Below are 12,985 nucleotides of genomic sequence, written 5' to 3'. Positions count from 1 at the left end.
GCTAAAGTGTTAGTTTAAATTTATCTGAATACATTTTTATGTACCTTGGGGCAGCAAGGTTAACATCGCAGTTACAGCACCAGCTATCGGGACCGGGATTCGAATCCTGTGCTGTCTGTAAGGAGTTCTCCCCTTGTCTATGTGAGTTTCCTCTGTGTTCTTCAGGTTCCACCTACCCTTCAAAATGTACGGGACTGATGGTCAATTGGGTGGCATGGGCTTGTGGGCTAAAATGACCTGTTCTTGCGCTGAAATCATCGGATTATCTAGTTGCAAAACATACTTCTTGGGCCAAATTTCTTGTTAACCAATACAGCTGATGAGCTGGTAATAGTGCAAACCTGCAAGTGTTGTTCTGCGTTTTGCTCATTGTCGCACACCCAGGAGTTATTCAGCCTGATTCAGAAGCTGGACTGCTCCCCAGTAACGGTAGGCTGAACTGTTTCACTCTTGGCCGTTTAATCTCCCATGTCATCCAAGTAATTCCTTGACTATATTCCCTCCTCAATTCCTCACTCAAGAAATTTGTGTATCTTTGACATCTCTTGATTATCAACAGCTAAGATCTATTAATATATACAGTACAATTCCGATTATCCAAAATGGAATTCTCCAAATTTCTCAGTTATTAGAAAGTTTTTAAAAATTTCGTATAAATGAGGATATCCGAAACAAATCAGATATCCTCATATATCTGAAATTTTTTTTGGAGCTGAACTGACCGGGGACGCCAGGCTCCTGGCAGCGGCGGCAGTGGACCTCAGGCTCTTGGCATGAACAGTGTCTCGCTGGGGAAGTGTTAGTGATCGGGGGCGACCAGCATTTATTTTGGTGAGAATGAAACATTTTAATGCTTAAAAATCTTTACCTTGTTTGTTGTTGTTTAAACACTGTTACAAATGCAGCTTTTTTAAAAAAGAAAAACGACCGGTTCTCCAAAAAAATGGTCCCAACCATTTCGGATAATCAAAGTTGTACTGTATTTCTTCAAAGCCAAATTAAGAGTTGCTCTCTACTTACTTTGTGATATTTTCCCCCAGAGCTTGTAGGATGCATAGAGAATCAGCATGCTACCCTCTTACAAATGCAGCTTTGTTCCAAACAGCAGAAATTAAATGAATGGTCATTTCCTTATCTTAAGAGAGCTGAAATCAAATTTATAATTCCTCATTAGACAATCATTATCAACCTTTTCTAGGTAAAAAGATTCATCACACCCTGTATTTAAACAATTCATTCTGCTGCTTGAGATGGAAGAAGCCACATTTGTAACATAGGTGAAGTCTGAATTTCTTCTTGAAGTTTAATATGATTAAATAATATAAAAGGTTTATCTGTGTAAAGTGATCTCCATAACGTTTGCGATAAAGATACTTCTGCAGCGGCAGCCGAGGGGCAGGACTTCATCCTCGAATCGCCCCCGTGATTGTGGCCGACCACGTGTTCCAAGTGTCCGTGTTAAGATGGCACTGGACCCCCTTCGTCTTGGGGATGGAGTCAGCAGACTGGGGAATGCGTCGGGAGCTTCGTGATATTGCTTCCAGTTTCGGGATGGATGAACCAGAAGTGACATAAAAGTTGCCTGTAAAACTGATAAATGCAGTTTTTTTGTTGACCACAACTTGAGTCAGATGTTTTGGTTGTAGCTCTGCCCTTAAGGCGCCACATTGGAGACCCTACACAATGACATTTCTGAACCCTATACAATGGCAGATGAACTAGCTGAGTGCCGTTGCCGTCAAGCTGCCACCATTCTGGCCACATAGACCACGTGTTTGGTTTATCCAGGTGGGGACACAATTCCACCTCCGGAATGTTACCAGCAAAGCTACAAGTTTTTGGTACGTCGTCGCAACGCGAGACGAGGAGTTGGCCACTAAAGTTGAACTGTTCCTGAGCGACCCTCCAGCTGAAGGTCAGTACGAGGCATTCAAGACCCATTTCCTATGAACTTTCTCCATGACCAAACTGGAAAGAGGGATGTGCCTTCTCAACCTAGTTGAACTTGGGGACAGGTCTCCTTCCAAGCTAATGATTGAAATGCTAGTGCTAGCTGACGGACACTCCAAGTGCCTGATGTTCAAAGCCCCCTTTTTTAGCGCCTCCTCGCAATATCGCCATGTTCGGATTTTCCTGACCCTCAAACAGTAGCAGCTGAGGCAGACAGACCTCGGGTTCCCAAGACCTCTGTCCTGACAGTCCAACAGGAAGCCACAACCAACAGAGCGACTACCTCGTCCACTTTGGAAACCACCCACAACCCAGACAGGTGGGGGACGCATAGGCCTGCAATGAGACGGGTGGTGTTTCTATCACAGAAGGTGGGGCTGGAACGCCTGCCATTGCATCCTACCACGTACCTACTCGGCTGACAACCAGTAACGGCTGCAGTGGTTGGCGAACCCACAGGCCTCTTCTGTGCTGTCGACCGGATCTCTGAATGAAGATTTTTGGTCGACATGGGAGCCAAAGGTAGCATCTTACCACTGAACGCCTTTGAACTGGAAACATGGGCCACAACAACCTACGCACAGCAAATGGAATGTCTATACCCAACTATGGCATCAGGTCAGTCCATTTGTTACCGGGAGACTCAGCTTATTGGTGGGATTTAACTATCACATCTGTACACCAACTGATCCTAGGGCCAGATTTCCTGAGGGCCAATTACCTACTGGTTGATGTGCGTGGCCGCCAGTTAGTCCATGCCCCCATTTTTCAGACTTGCCCACTCTCGCCTAGTACGCGGCCATCCCTGCACCTACAAACCTTAGCTACAGACAAATTTTCTAAAGCCCTAACTGAATTTCCAGAAATCCTCACACCGGATTTTCATTTGAATACCCCGCCACAGAACGTCCAACATTATGTGACGACTGAGGGACCGCCCATCCACACCAAGGCGAGGAGATTTCCCCCCCTACCGTCTACATCAGGCTAAAGACGAATTTAAAACCATGGAGGAACTGAGCATTGTCAGACATGGTCGTCTCCCCTACATATGGTCCCTAAAGCAAGCAGGCGTCGGCGTTCATGTGGCAACTACCAGAAGTTGAACAGTGCGACGGTACCAGATAACTACCTGATACCGCACTTTCAGGATTTCGCCGCAAACCTGCACAGGAAACTGCTCTTTTCCAAAGTAGACCTCATGAAAGGCTACCACCAAATCCTCATTCACCCAGATGATGTGCCAAAAATGGCCATTGTAACCCCATTCGGACTTTTTGAATTCCTGAGGATACCATTTGGTTTGAAAAACGCGGCACAAACTTTCCAACGCCTAATGGACGCAGTAGATAGCCTAGTTGCCAGCACTACGGAGGAAGTGCACAGCCAGACCTCAGACTCTTATTCAGGAAGCTCTGGAATTTCGGTCTTACTGTTAACTCGCCTTTTTCAGCTGCCATCTACAGCCCCAGAAAATACAGTGCCTTCGATTAGGAACTGTTGGCACTTTTTGGCTGTGAAACACTTCTGCCATTTCCTAGAGAGACAGCAGTTCATTGCATTTACTAAGTACAAAACCCTCACTTTTGCCCCATCAAAAATCTCGGACCCATGGACAGCGAGACAACAGCGACATCTGTCTTACCTTTTAGAATTCACCTCCGACATTCGACATGTGTCGGTGAAAGTTAATGTCGTTGCAGACACCCTCTCCAGACCTGAGATCAGATCCATCACTGGGAGCCTGGGCTCTAAAGCATTGGCCATGGCCCAGCAGGAGGATGTGGAAGTGCAAGCTTCCGGACCACAATAACAGGACTCCAACTGCAAGAAATCGAAATGGGCCCAGAGAGAACCACGCTGCTCTGCTATGTTTCCACAGGTCATGCCTGGCCCGTAGTACCAACAGTGTGGTGCAAAAGACTTTTTGACCAGGCACACGGGCTGTTGCACCCGTCAATATGGATGACAGGTAAACCCTGGCCTGTAGTACCAACAGCGTGGCAAAAGACCTTTTGACCAGGTACATGGGGTGTCGCTCCCCCCCATTGATAAGGATGACAATCAAACTTATGGAATCAAAGTTTGTCTGGTATTGATTAAAAAACACAAGTCTCCCAGAGGGCAAAGACCTCCCGGTCTTGTCAAATGGCCAAGGTCCACAAACACACCAAGAGCCCGGTGCAGGACTTTCCCCTGACCACCCAGAGGTTCCAACACATATACCTTGATATCGTTGGACCTCTGCCCATATCACACGGTCACAGATATATTCTCACCATGGTCGATCGATTCACCTGCTGGCTGGAAGCTACACCCATGGTTGATAATAACAACTGAAACTTGCACCAGTACTTTCCTATCTACCTGAATGGCACGTTTTGGGGTATCAGTGCATATTTACCTCCGACAGGGGTGCACATTTACTTTGGCACTGTGGGCCGCCTCTGTAGCACCCAACTCCATTTCACCATAGCCTACCACCCGCACACCAGCGGACTAATGGAGTGTTTTCACAGACACCTGAAACAGTCCCTGTGTGCACGACTCATTAGACCACAGTGGCTGGACGCGCTACCCTGGGTGATGCTGAGGTTACAGACTGCTCCAAAAGAGGACTTGCAAGCTTTGCCAGCTGAGCTGGTTTACGGCATGCCCCTATTGGTACCAGCCGACATTTTCACCATCGCCTGCCATGGCATTGGACGAGCTTCAGTGCTTGCGCCAATGACTAGAGGTGTTAGCCCCAATTCCAGCCACAAGACACAGCTCAGCACCACATATGTACCGGTGGACCTCGATTCAGTGGACTTTGTGTTTGTCTGCTGCCCGACACAGGGAACACAGCTGCAGCATCCCTGTATCGGTCTGTACAAAGTACTGAAAAATAACGGATCCACCTGTTCTGGAACATTGGGGGAAAACATGAACTTTATACCAGGGACTGACTCAAAACTGCCCATGTGGACACAGCTGAGCCAGTGCCATTTCCACCTCCACATCACCGTGGTCACCCTCTCCAAACAACCCAAGACTCAGACTATTGTACTGGATGACGATTCTGTAGCGGCAGCCGAGGGGCAGGACTTCATGCTCGAATCGCCCCTGTGATTCTGGCCAACCTTGGGTTCAGGGGGTCCATGCTAAGATGGCGCTGGACCCCCTTCGTTTTGGGGATGAAATCAGCAGACTGTGGAATGCATCAGGAGCGTCGTGATGTCACGTCCGGTTTCGGGACGGCCAGACCAGAAGTGACATAAAAGTTGTCTGTAAAACTGATGAAAGCAGTTCTTTTTGCTGACCACATCTTGAATCAAATGTTTTGCTTGTAGCTCTGCCCTTAAGGCACTATACTTTTTTCTTTATTTACCATTGTGCTCCACAGTTTTAAATTTGTACTCAAACAATTCGCATGTAACTAAAGTGCATAATCCAGATTTTATTCAGGGTTATTTGTATACATTTTGATTTGACTATATAGAAATTATAGCAGTCTTTATACATAGTTCCCCCACTTAAGGGCACCATAATATTTGGGACATTTATAGAGAGAAGCAGACAGCTACAGGAAACAAAAGGTTGTGATAGTAGGGGATTATAAGTTTCAACATATTGACTGGGACTCCCAAACTGTAAAAGGGCTGGATGTCTTGGAATTTGTCAAATGTGTTCAGCAAAGTTTTCTAAAGTCAATACATAGAGGTACCAACAAGAGAGAGAAGTACTGAATCTCCCTTTTAGGGAACAAGACAGGACAGGTGACAAAAGTATGTGGAGAGGGACATTTTGGGTCCAGTGATTATAAAGCCATTAGTTTCAAGTTAATGATGGAGAAGGATCGGTCTGGGCCTCAGGTTGAGATTCTAAGTTGGAGAAAGGCCAATTTTTGAGGAAATGAGAAAGGATCTAGAATGCATGGGATTGGGAGTTCTTTTCAAGCAAGGTAAGTGGAGGGCCATCAAAGCTGAGATTTTGTGAGTACAGAGATTGTATGTTCCTGTCAGGATTAAAGGCAAGGTTAGCAGGCATTGGGAACCTTGGCTTTTGAGGGATATTGGGGATGTGGTTTAGAAGAGAGAGAGAGAGTGGTGTTATAGATGGTATAGGCAACATGGAGCACATGAGGTACCTGAGGAGTATTTAAAAAAAATACAAGAAAAACTTCAAGAAAGAAATCAGGAAGGCAAAAAAAGACACGAGGTTGCTTTGGCAGACAAGTGAAAGAAAAGGCAAGTTTCTACAAATGCGTGGTGGAAAGTGTGCTGGATGAGTTGCATCACGGTCTGGTATGGGGACACCAATACTCCTGAGCATAAATCCCTCTAAAAGGTAGTGGACACAGCCCAGGACATCACAGACAAAACCCTTCCCACCATCAAGAATATCTACAGGGAACGCTGCTGTTGGAGAGCAGCAATCTTCAAGGATCCACACTACCTAGCACATGCTCCGTTCTCACTGTTGCCATCAGGAAAGGTGTACAGGTGCCACAAGACTCACACCACCAGGTTCAGGAACAGCTGCTACCCCTCCACCATCAGACTCCTCAATATGAAACTCAATCAGGGATTCATTTAAGGGCTCATGCATTTCATTGATTTAAAAAAAAATTCTCTCTGTATTACAGTTTGTTTACATTCATTGTCTGTTTACAATTTTTTATTTGTTTTCATGTTTATGCTGTGTACAGATTTTTTGCACTACCAGTTAGTGTAATTCTGCTGCGCTTGCAGGATAAAGAATCTAGGATGGTATGTGAAGTCATGTATGTACTGACAATAAATCTGAAAGTCATGTTTTTTGAAGGAGGAGGACATCTTGGATGATTTCACATGGAATACCTTGTCCTGAGAGTTTATTACTTTATCACCATTCAAAATATACTGTTTTTCTATTCTTGTCAGCAAAGTGAATAATGTTTTACCCATGCAGTATCATTCATTCACCCATTCTTCAATTTTGGATTCCTGGCTATGGTGGAAAACATTGATCATGCATACTTGGGCAAAGACTGGGGAATTACTTGTGGACTCTTTAATGCAATTAGGCAATTCTGAGATATATTGGTGATCCGTGTTTTCTGATAATTCTGGCATTGAACATGTGCTCTATATTCTGTTAGTCAGATTACAGTGATTACAGAACAGAAGTTTAGCTTTGTATTTATACATCATATAAGTCGCCTTCCATTTGATTTCTTAACTTTTTATTCCTTTCTCTTATGCATTTTGTTGGCATACTTTAAATGCATCCTGGCTTTTAATGTTTATAAGTTTCCCATTCTGATCAATCTTTGGATCGTGAGATTGTCCTGGGTTTCTTGAATGTATTATTGACCATCCTAGATATGTAAGACCTAGTTTTGTTTCTCTTATCAAGTAAAAATACATCAGTACAGTACTATAAAATTCCATCTGCATTTTAAAGGAGAATTCAAATGTTTGGATTGGGTTTTAAAAAAAGAAACATTTATCAGAAACTAAGAAATTACCCCAAGATTGTGGTCCTCCACATTTGCAGTGTCTGACAGCGCAGCAGTATTTACCTGAAATATTATCTGTATCACCTTCTGACTCCACGGTAACTGAAGTGAAACATGAAAGTCTGCAGACGCTGTAATTGTAGTAAAAACGTATGAAAATGCTAGAGGAACTCAGCCAGTCTTTTCAGAGTATTGGTTTTCTCCCTTTTTTCTTGTGGAGCCCGTATAGGAAATATATGGTTTTAATTTGTAGTTTTTTTCTCTCTTGCTGTTGGGGTTTCACCAATCGTGGTGAGATTGGATGATTGTTATGTGAGTTGATCTCTTTTTTTCACTTTGGGATAGTTTAGTGGGAGGTGGGGGGGGTTCATAGGGGAGAAAATATTATGTATATTTGTACTTTGCTTTTCATTGTATGCTCTATTTGAGAAATAAAATACACAAAAAAAAGATATTGCTTTTCTGCTTCTTCCTTGGAGAAGGACTCAGGCCCAAAACGTGAGCAATATATCCTATGAACGGTGAAAAGACCAGCTGAGTTTCTCCAGCATTTCGGTGTGTTTTATCCCAGAGAGAAACTTAGAATTATTTTAATGGAACATAGTTTGGAATAAATTCATTTCACTATGTCTCTCATTCCTGATTTATTAACTATTTTTCACCCTTCAAGCTCTCCTGCCTTGATATGGTGTACCAGCTGCCATCTACTGGTGGTTTATAAAGAATCATGCATTTACATGATCTATACTATTCTTGTTAACTAATCATTTTTATCTGGTGTTTCTGCCCAGTATTCCTTGACATAAATGAACTGGTTTGTAGTAGTCATCTTGATTGGAAACTGCACTATATGTGACCTACATCTGACCAGACATCATGAACAGGCAAAAAAAAATAACTGTCTGGTAGAAGTTTCAAATGGCATCACTCAGAAAGTGTAATTCCTAAATGATCTTAATTTATATGTGCGTATTGTTAAATATGTTATATTATAATCTATATATATATATATATATTGTTTTATATATATATATCTATATTGTTTTATATATATATATATAGTTATTGTTTTATATATATATATAGTTATTTTTATTTATAAAAAAAAATATATATATATATATATATCTATCTATCTATCTATCTATGTCATCGTGTAATATGGCGAGTTCTCCACTGGCCACCGAGACAGTATATATATATATTGTTATATAACAATATATATATTGTCATTTAACAATATATATTGTTTTATATATATATGTCATCGTGTTATATGGCGAGCTCTCCACTGGCCACCGAGACAAAGGTGCACCAAAGAAGAGGTACAAGGACTGCCTAAAGAAAGCTCTTGGTGCCTGCCACATTGACCATCGCCAGTGGGCTGATATCGCCTCAAACCGTGCATCTTGGCGTTGGCGGGCAGCAACCTCCTTTGAAGAAGACCACAGAGCCACCTCACTGTCAAAAGACAAAGGAGGAAAAACAAACACCCAACCCCAACCAACCAATTTTCCCTTGCAACCACTGCAACCGTGTCTCCCTGTCCCGCATCGGACTTGTCAGCCACAAACGAGCCTGCAGCTGACGTGGACGTTACCCCTCCATAAATCTTCGCCCGCGAAAGCCAAGCCAAAGAAGAAGATTGTTAAATAGATATTCCTGATAGTGTTTTGCTAGCTTTGAATTTTTTATATAACTACTGCATCCATTTTATTTGCTTTTCCTAAATTGCTGATCCTACATGGAAATGGAGAAAATGAAAGAAGGAGCAGGTCATTGGGCCCTTCGTGCAATTAAGGCGAATCATATTTCAATATTGTTCTCCCACTACCTCGCTCTATTCCACTTGATCAATTTCATCGAAAAAATTCTCTGTCATTAAAAATATTGCTTGAAATGCATGCCCATTGTTCGAGAAAATTCTACAGGTGCACCCGCCTTCTGGCTGATGAAGAAAGTTGTAAATCTTTTTCCATGACACTTTGACCCCTCATTCTGATTACCCGTGCCAGGGGAAGCATTCAGAGTGTACAGCTCTGCAGAAATTGTCATTCTATATTTCAGTGAATGCACACTCAATCAACTTCATTTGTCTTCATATGTCAGTCCTGCTAACCCAGGAATTAGTCTAGTGATCTTTCCGTTTTTGGGAATTATATCTAGCATAAAGAGATCAAAATGCCATACAATACTACTAATAAACACACGACAGCCATTACACAGGAATTTAATGTTGAATAACTATTTTGTGTCACTAGTAAAAGGTTTGGAATTGGTAGTTAGCACTTGTGTTTGTAGTGCAAATTGGCTAAATCACCTCTCCGATTCAATGACTATCAACACTGGGGAACCTCAAGGTGTGCTGCTCTATTTGCTCAACATTCGCAATTGTGTTGCCAGGTTCCGCTCCAATGCTACCTATAACTTTGCGATCACCACTGTTGTTAACTGTATATGTGTTAAAGATGGCGAACAACAATTTTCCTCTCAACATCCGCAAGATCAAAGAGCTCATTGTGGACTTTGGTTAGGGGAGGCCAAGGTACCAAGCACCTGTCTTCATTGTTGGATGGCCATGGAGAAGATTAGTACCTTCAAGTTCATAGAAGTTCACATATCGGAAGACCTTTCCTGGAGTCAGTACATCGAGACGACCACAAAGAAGGTGCAGAAGTGGATTTACTTTCTAAAAAACTGAGTGGATTTGGCATGTCGTTGAATACGCTATCGAAATTTTATAAGTGATTTGTTGAAAGGACACTGGTTCTATCACGGCCTGATTTTGAAACTTGAGTGCCCAGGAATGGAGAAGGCTATTGAAAGTGCCAAACTTAGCCAAGCCCACCATGAGAATCAACCTCTCACCCACTGAAGACATCCATGTGAGACATTGCCTCAAGAAGGCAGCTAACATCATAAATAAACGCCATTACTCAAGTTACAATCTCTTTTCACTGCTCCTTGCGGGGGGGGGGGGGGGAAATGGTACAAAAATCTTGTCCAGCCCCTCTAGGTTCAAAAACAGTTTATTTTCAACAGCCATGACTCTTAAACCTCACTGTACTACTCTAACCTTAGCCATAAACTACTCAAAGACCATCAGAGGAACTTGCTGCACTATTGAAACATCACTTTTTTCTTGCACTAACTGCTGTTGTGGATATTTGTTTATCTATTCTTTGATATCTATTTTTCTATCTTGCAGTTGTGGTAATGTATACTATTGTACCTTGTGTGTGGCTGCAGGAAATAAGAATTTTGGTGAATCTGTACATTATACTTATGTACATGACTAAACACATCTCAGTAATGCATCTTTACATTTTACTTGTTAATATGACATTAAACTCATCTTATTTTAATTGGAAATTTCTTGCTATTCCAAAGCAAATATTGGGTATAGATGTGATTTTAAATGTAGGCTTCATTGAAGATCTAGTCTCCAAATGGTGTTTCACAATTTTCGACAAAGACCAATGAGCTAAGATGCCAGATTTTTTTAAAATGCTGATGCTTGAGTGATAAATATTGGCCTGAACGGAGGAAAACCAATTTTCATTAGTTTGAGTGGTTCCAAGGCCCTTTCTCACCTTGCTGAAACTGACTAACTCTTTGTGTTTTAGTTCAACGATAACAGTTCTTACTGCATAGTGTTCACTCAGCACTGCTTGATGCTACGCTCTAATACAATTTGATGTGATGCTAGAGTGCATATTTGTCCGATATTTTAACTTGAAAGCAAGGGTACTATTCTGGAGCCAAGACTTTTTTTAAAAAGTTGTATATTTTACAGGTATTAAGTGAAACTAAGTGAAGAGCAGAACATTTTATTTGATTTGTAAAATACCCGCTAATTAGAAAACAAATGAAACTTAAAAACTGCTTCAATAAAAGAGAGAACTAATTATTTTTAATTTTATTTTTGGCTTCATTGTTTTAGCCCAGAGTCAGTGGAAGCTAGCCCTGCAATTGCTGAGAAGAGCAGCTACACAAATCACAACTATGGAAGTGCACAACATCATGGCTACAGAGGTCTGCCGTATGCAGTAAGTATACAAGCTCCTTTCACCAGGAACTATTGCTACGTGCATATTCTTCTGGTTGATTTAAAACAAAATGTACATGGAATAATATCTTCCGCCAAACATCCAAATTGTGCTCCTGAAATACAACTGTTACGTAGTTACTTATGAACTTTTATTGAAAAGATTTAGGGGTATGAATTGGCATTGTTGTAAATGAGATTTAAAATTGCAAAATGAGGAGGAATTAAGGACAGCATTTTAATGAATGCTCATGGGTAAAAACATTTGTTATGGTTCTGTTTTAGTTTGGGATTAGATTTGTTTGCTATGTAATTAATGATTGGGTAGAAAATGGTGCTTAACTTTGCAGACTTAGCTAAAATAGGAAATAGAAAAAAATTCATTATGCCATCAAATGTATGAAAATATGGCAAAAGCAGTGTGATGTCAGTTAATACTAGGAGGAATAAAGCTAGCTAAATTATGTGGGAATGTATAAGATTGTGGGAATACACAAGCATTATACAATTTCTGATAAAAGTAATACTGTAAAAGGCTGAAGGAGTACTTTGATTCATGGTAAAAGAATATAAAAGCTGTAATTAACTCTGAGTTTTGCACTACAAGAATGATGGAGTGGCTCAAAACAGATGGATCTTGTCTGTGAAAGTGTGAAGACAGTGTAATTAACAGGTATTAAAACATAAAATGCTGAGATATTCAGCAGGTCAGGTCGTATCTGTGGAAGGCCAAAGAGAGTAAACAGTTCAAGTTGAAGACACTTTGGCGTCGGGGATGAAAAAATACTCATTTGTTAGGTTTTCAATCTTAAAACATTAACTTTCTCTTTCCACAGATGTCACCCAATATGCAGTTTTCTGAATTAATTTCATATTCCCAGCATTTTCAGTCTTTCAATTTTCATTTATTGATAAACCATTAATATAATAGAAATTGAGGTGATTTGAAAGAAATGTTTAAAACAAAGGAACATGAGAATTGGTGGTTCCAACATTTGAGAAATTTAGAATGAAGAGATGGATATTAAATGTGAACAGGGAACTGGGAAACAAAAAAAAATTGTTAAACACAAGGTTTGTAGCACAGAAATTAAAACTACTGACCATGTGAAAGATAGCACCAAGACAGATTGGATGGGTAGATGTTACAAGTTCTTTTGTGTTCAGTGTGATTTGCTACATACTTTCTAATCAAAAAATTCAAAAGCTCAACAAATTCTGTCATATAGGTTCATCCGTATTCTGCAAAATTTTGAGCTGTATCTAATTAGAACTTTTCAATGTTATTAAAACTATATTGAGGAATTGCATTTACATTTCTCATTACTAGATATGCAAATCTTTTAGAATTAAAATGAAAAAAATGTTCTATTTATACTGTAAATATATTGTAATTATTGACTTTCTATTTATCCTTGAAGAGACTTGAGATAATCAATGAAAGCCTCTCTGTTGCTTGAGCGAGTAGTTGAATCATTTATATGTCTAGATTGAGGTTAGGCCAG

General features: G+C 40.9%; 1 protein-coding gene across 15 annotated transcripts in view; it reads left to right on the top strand.

The window, feature by feature from the left end:
* Positions 1–12,985, top strand: part of setd5 (SET domain containing 5) — a 158,836-nt gene that overhangs the window by 53,462 nt on the left and 92,389 nt on the right. For all 15 annotated transcript variants that reach the window (XR_011357310.1, XM_069936681.1, XM_069936669.1 and 12 more), the window contains one exon: positions 11,376–11,481. Coding sequence is in view for 14 of the 15 variants with exons in the window: in XM_069936681.1 (XP_069792782.1) it covers positions 11,376–11,481 (106 nt within the window). In the remaining variant the exon portion in view is untranslated. The remainder of the gene's footprint in view (positions 1–11,375; positions 11,482–12,985) is intronic.

This window comes from Narcine bancroftii, chromosome 5 (genome assembly GCF_036971445.1).
Source record: "Narcine bancroftii isolate sNarBan1 chromosome 5, sNarBan1.hap1, whole genome shotgun sequence".
Lineage (NCBI taxonomy): Eukaryota > Metazoa > Chordata > Chondrichthyes > Torpediniformes > Narcinidae > Narcine > Narcine bancroftii.
The sequence above is the reverse complement of the archived record's forward strand: the minus strand, read 5'-3'. Positions and strand labels throughout refer to the sequence as shown.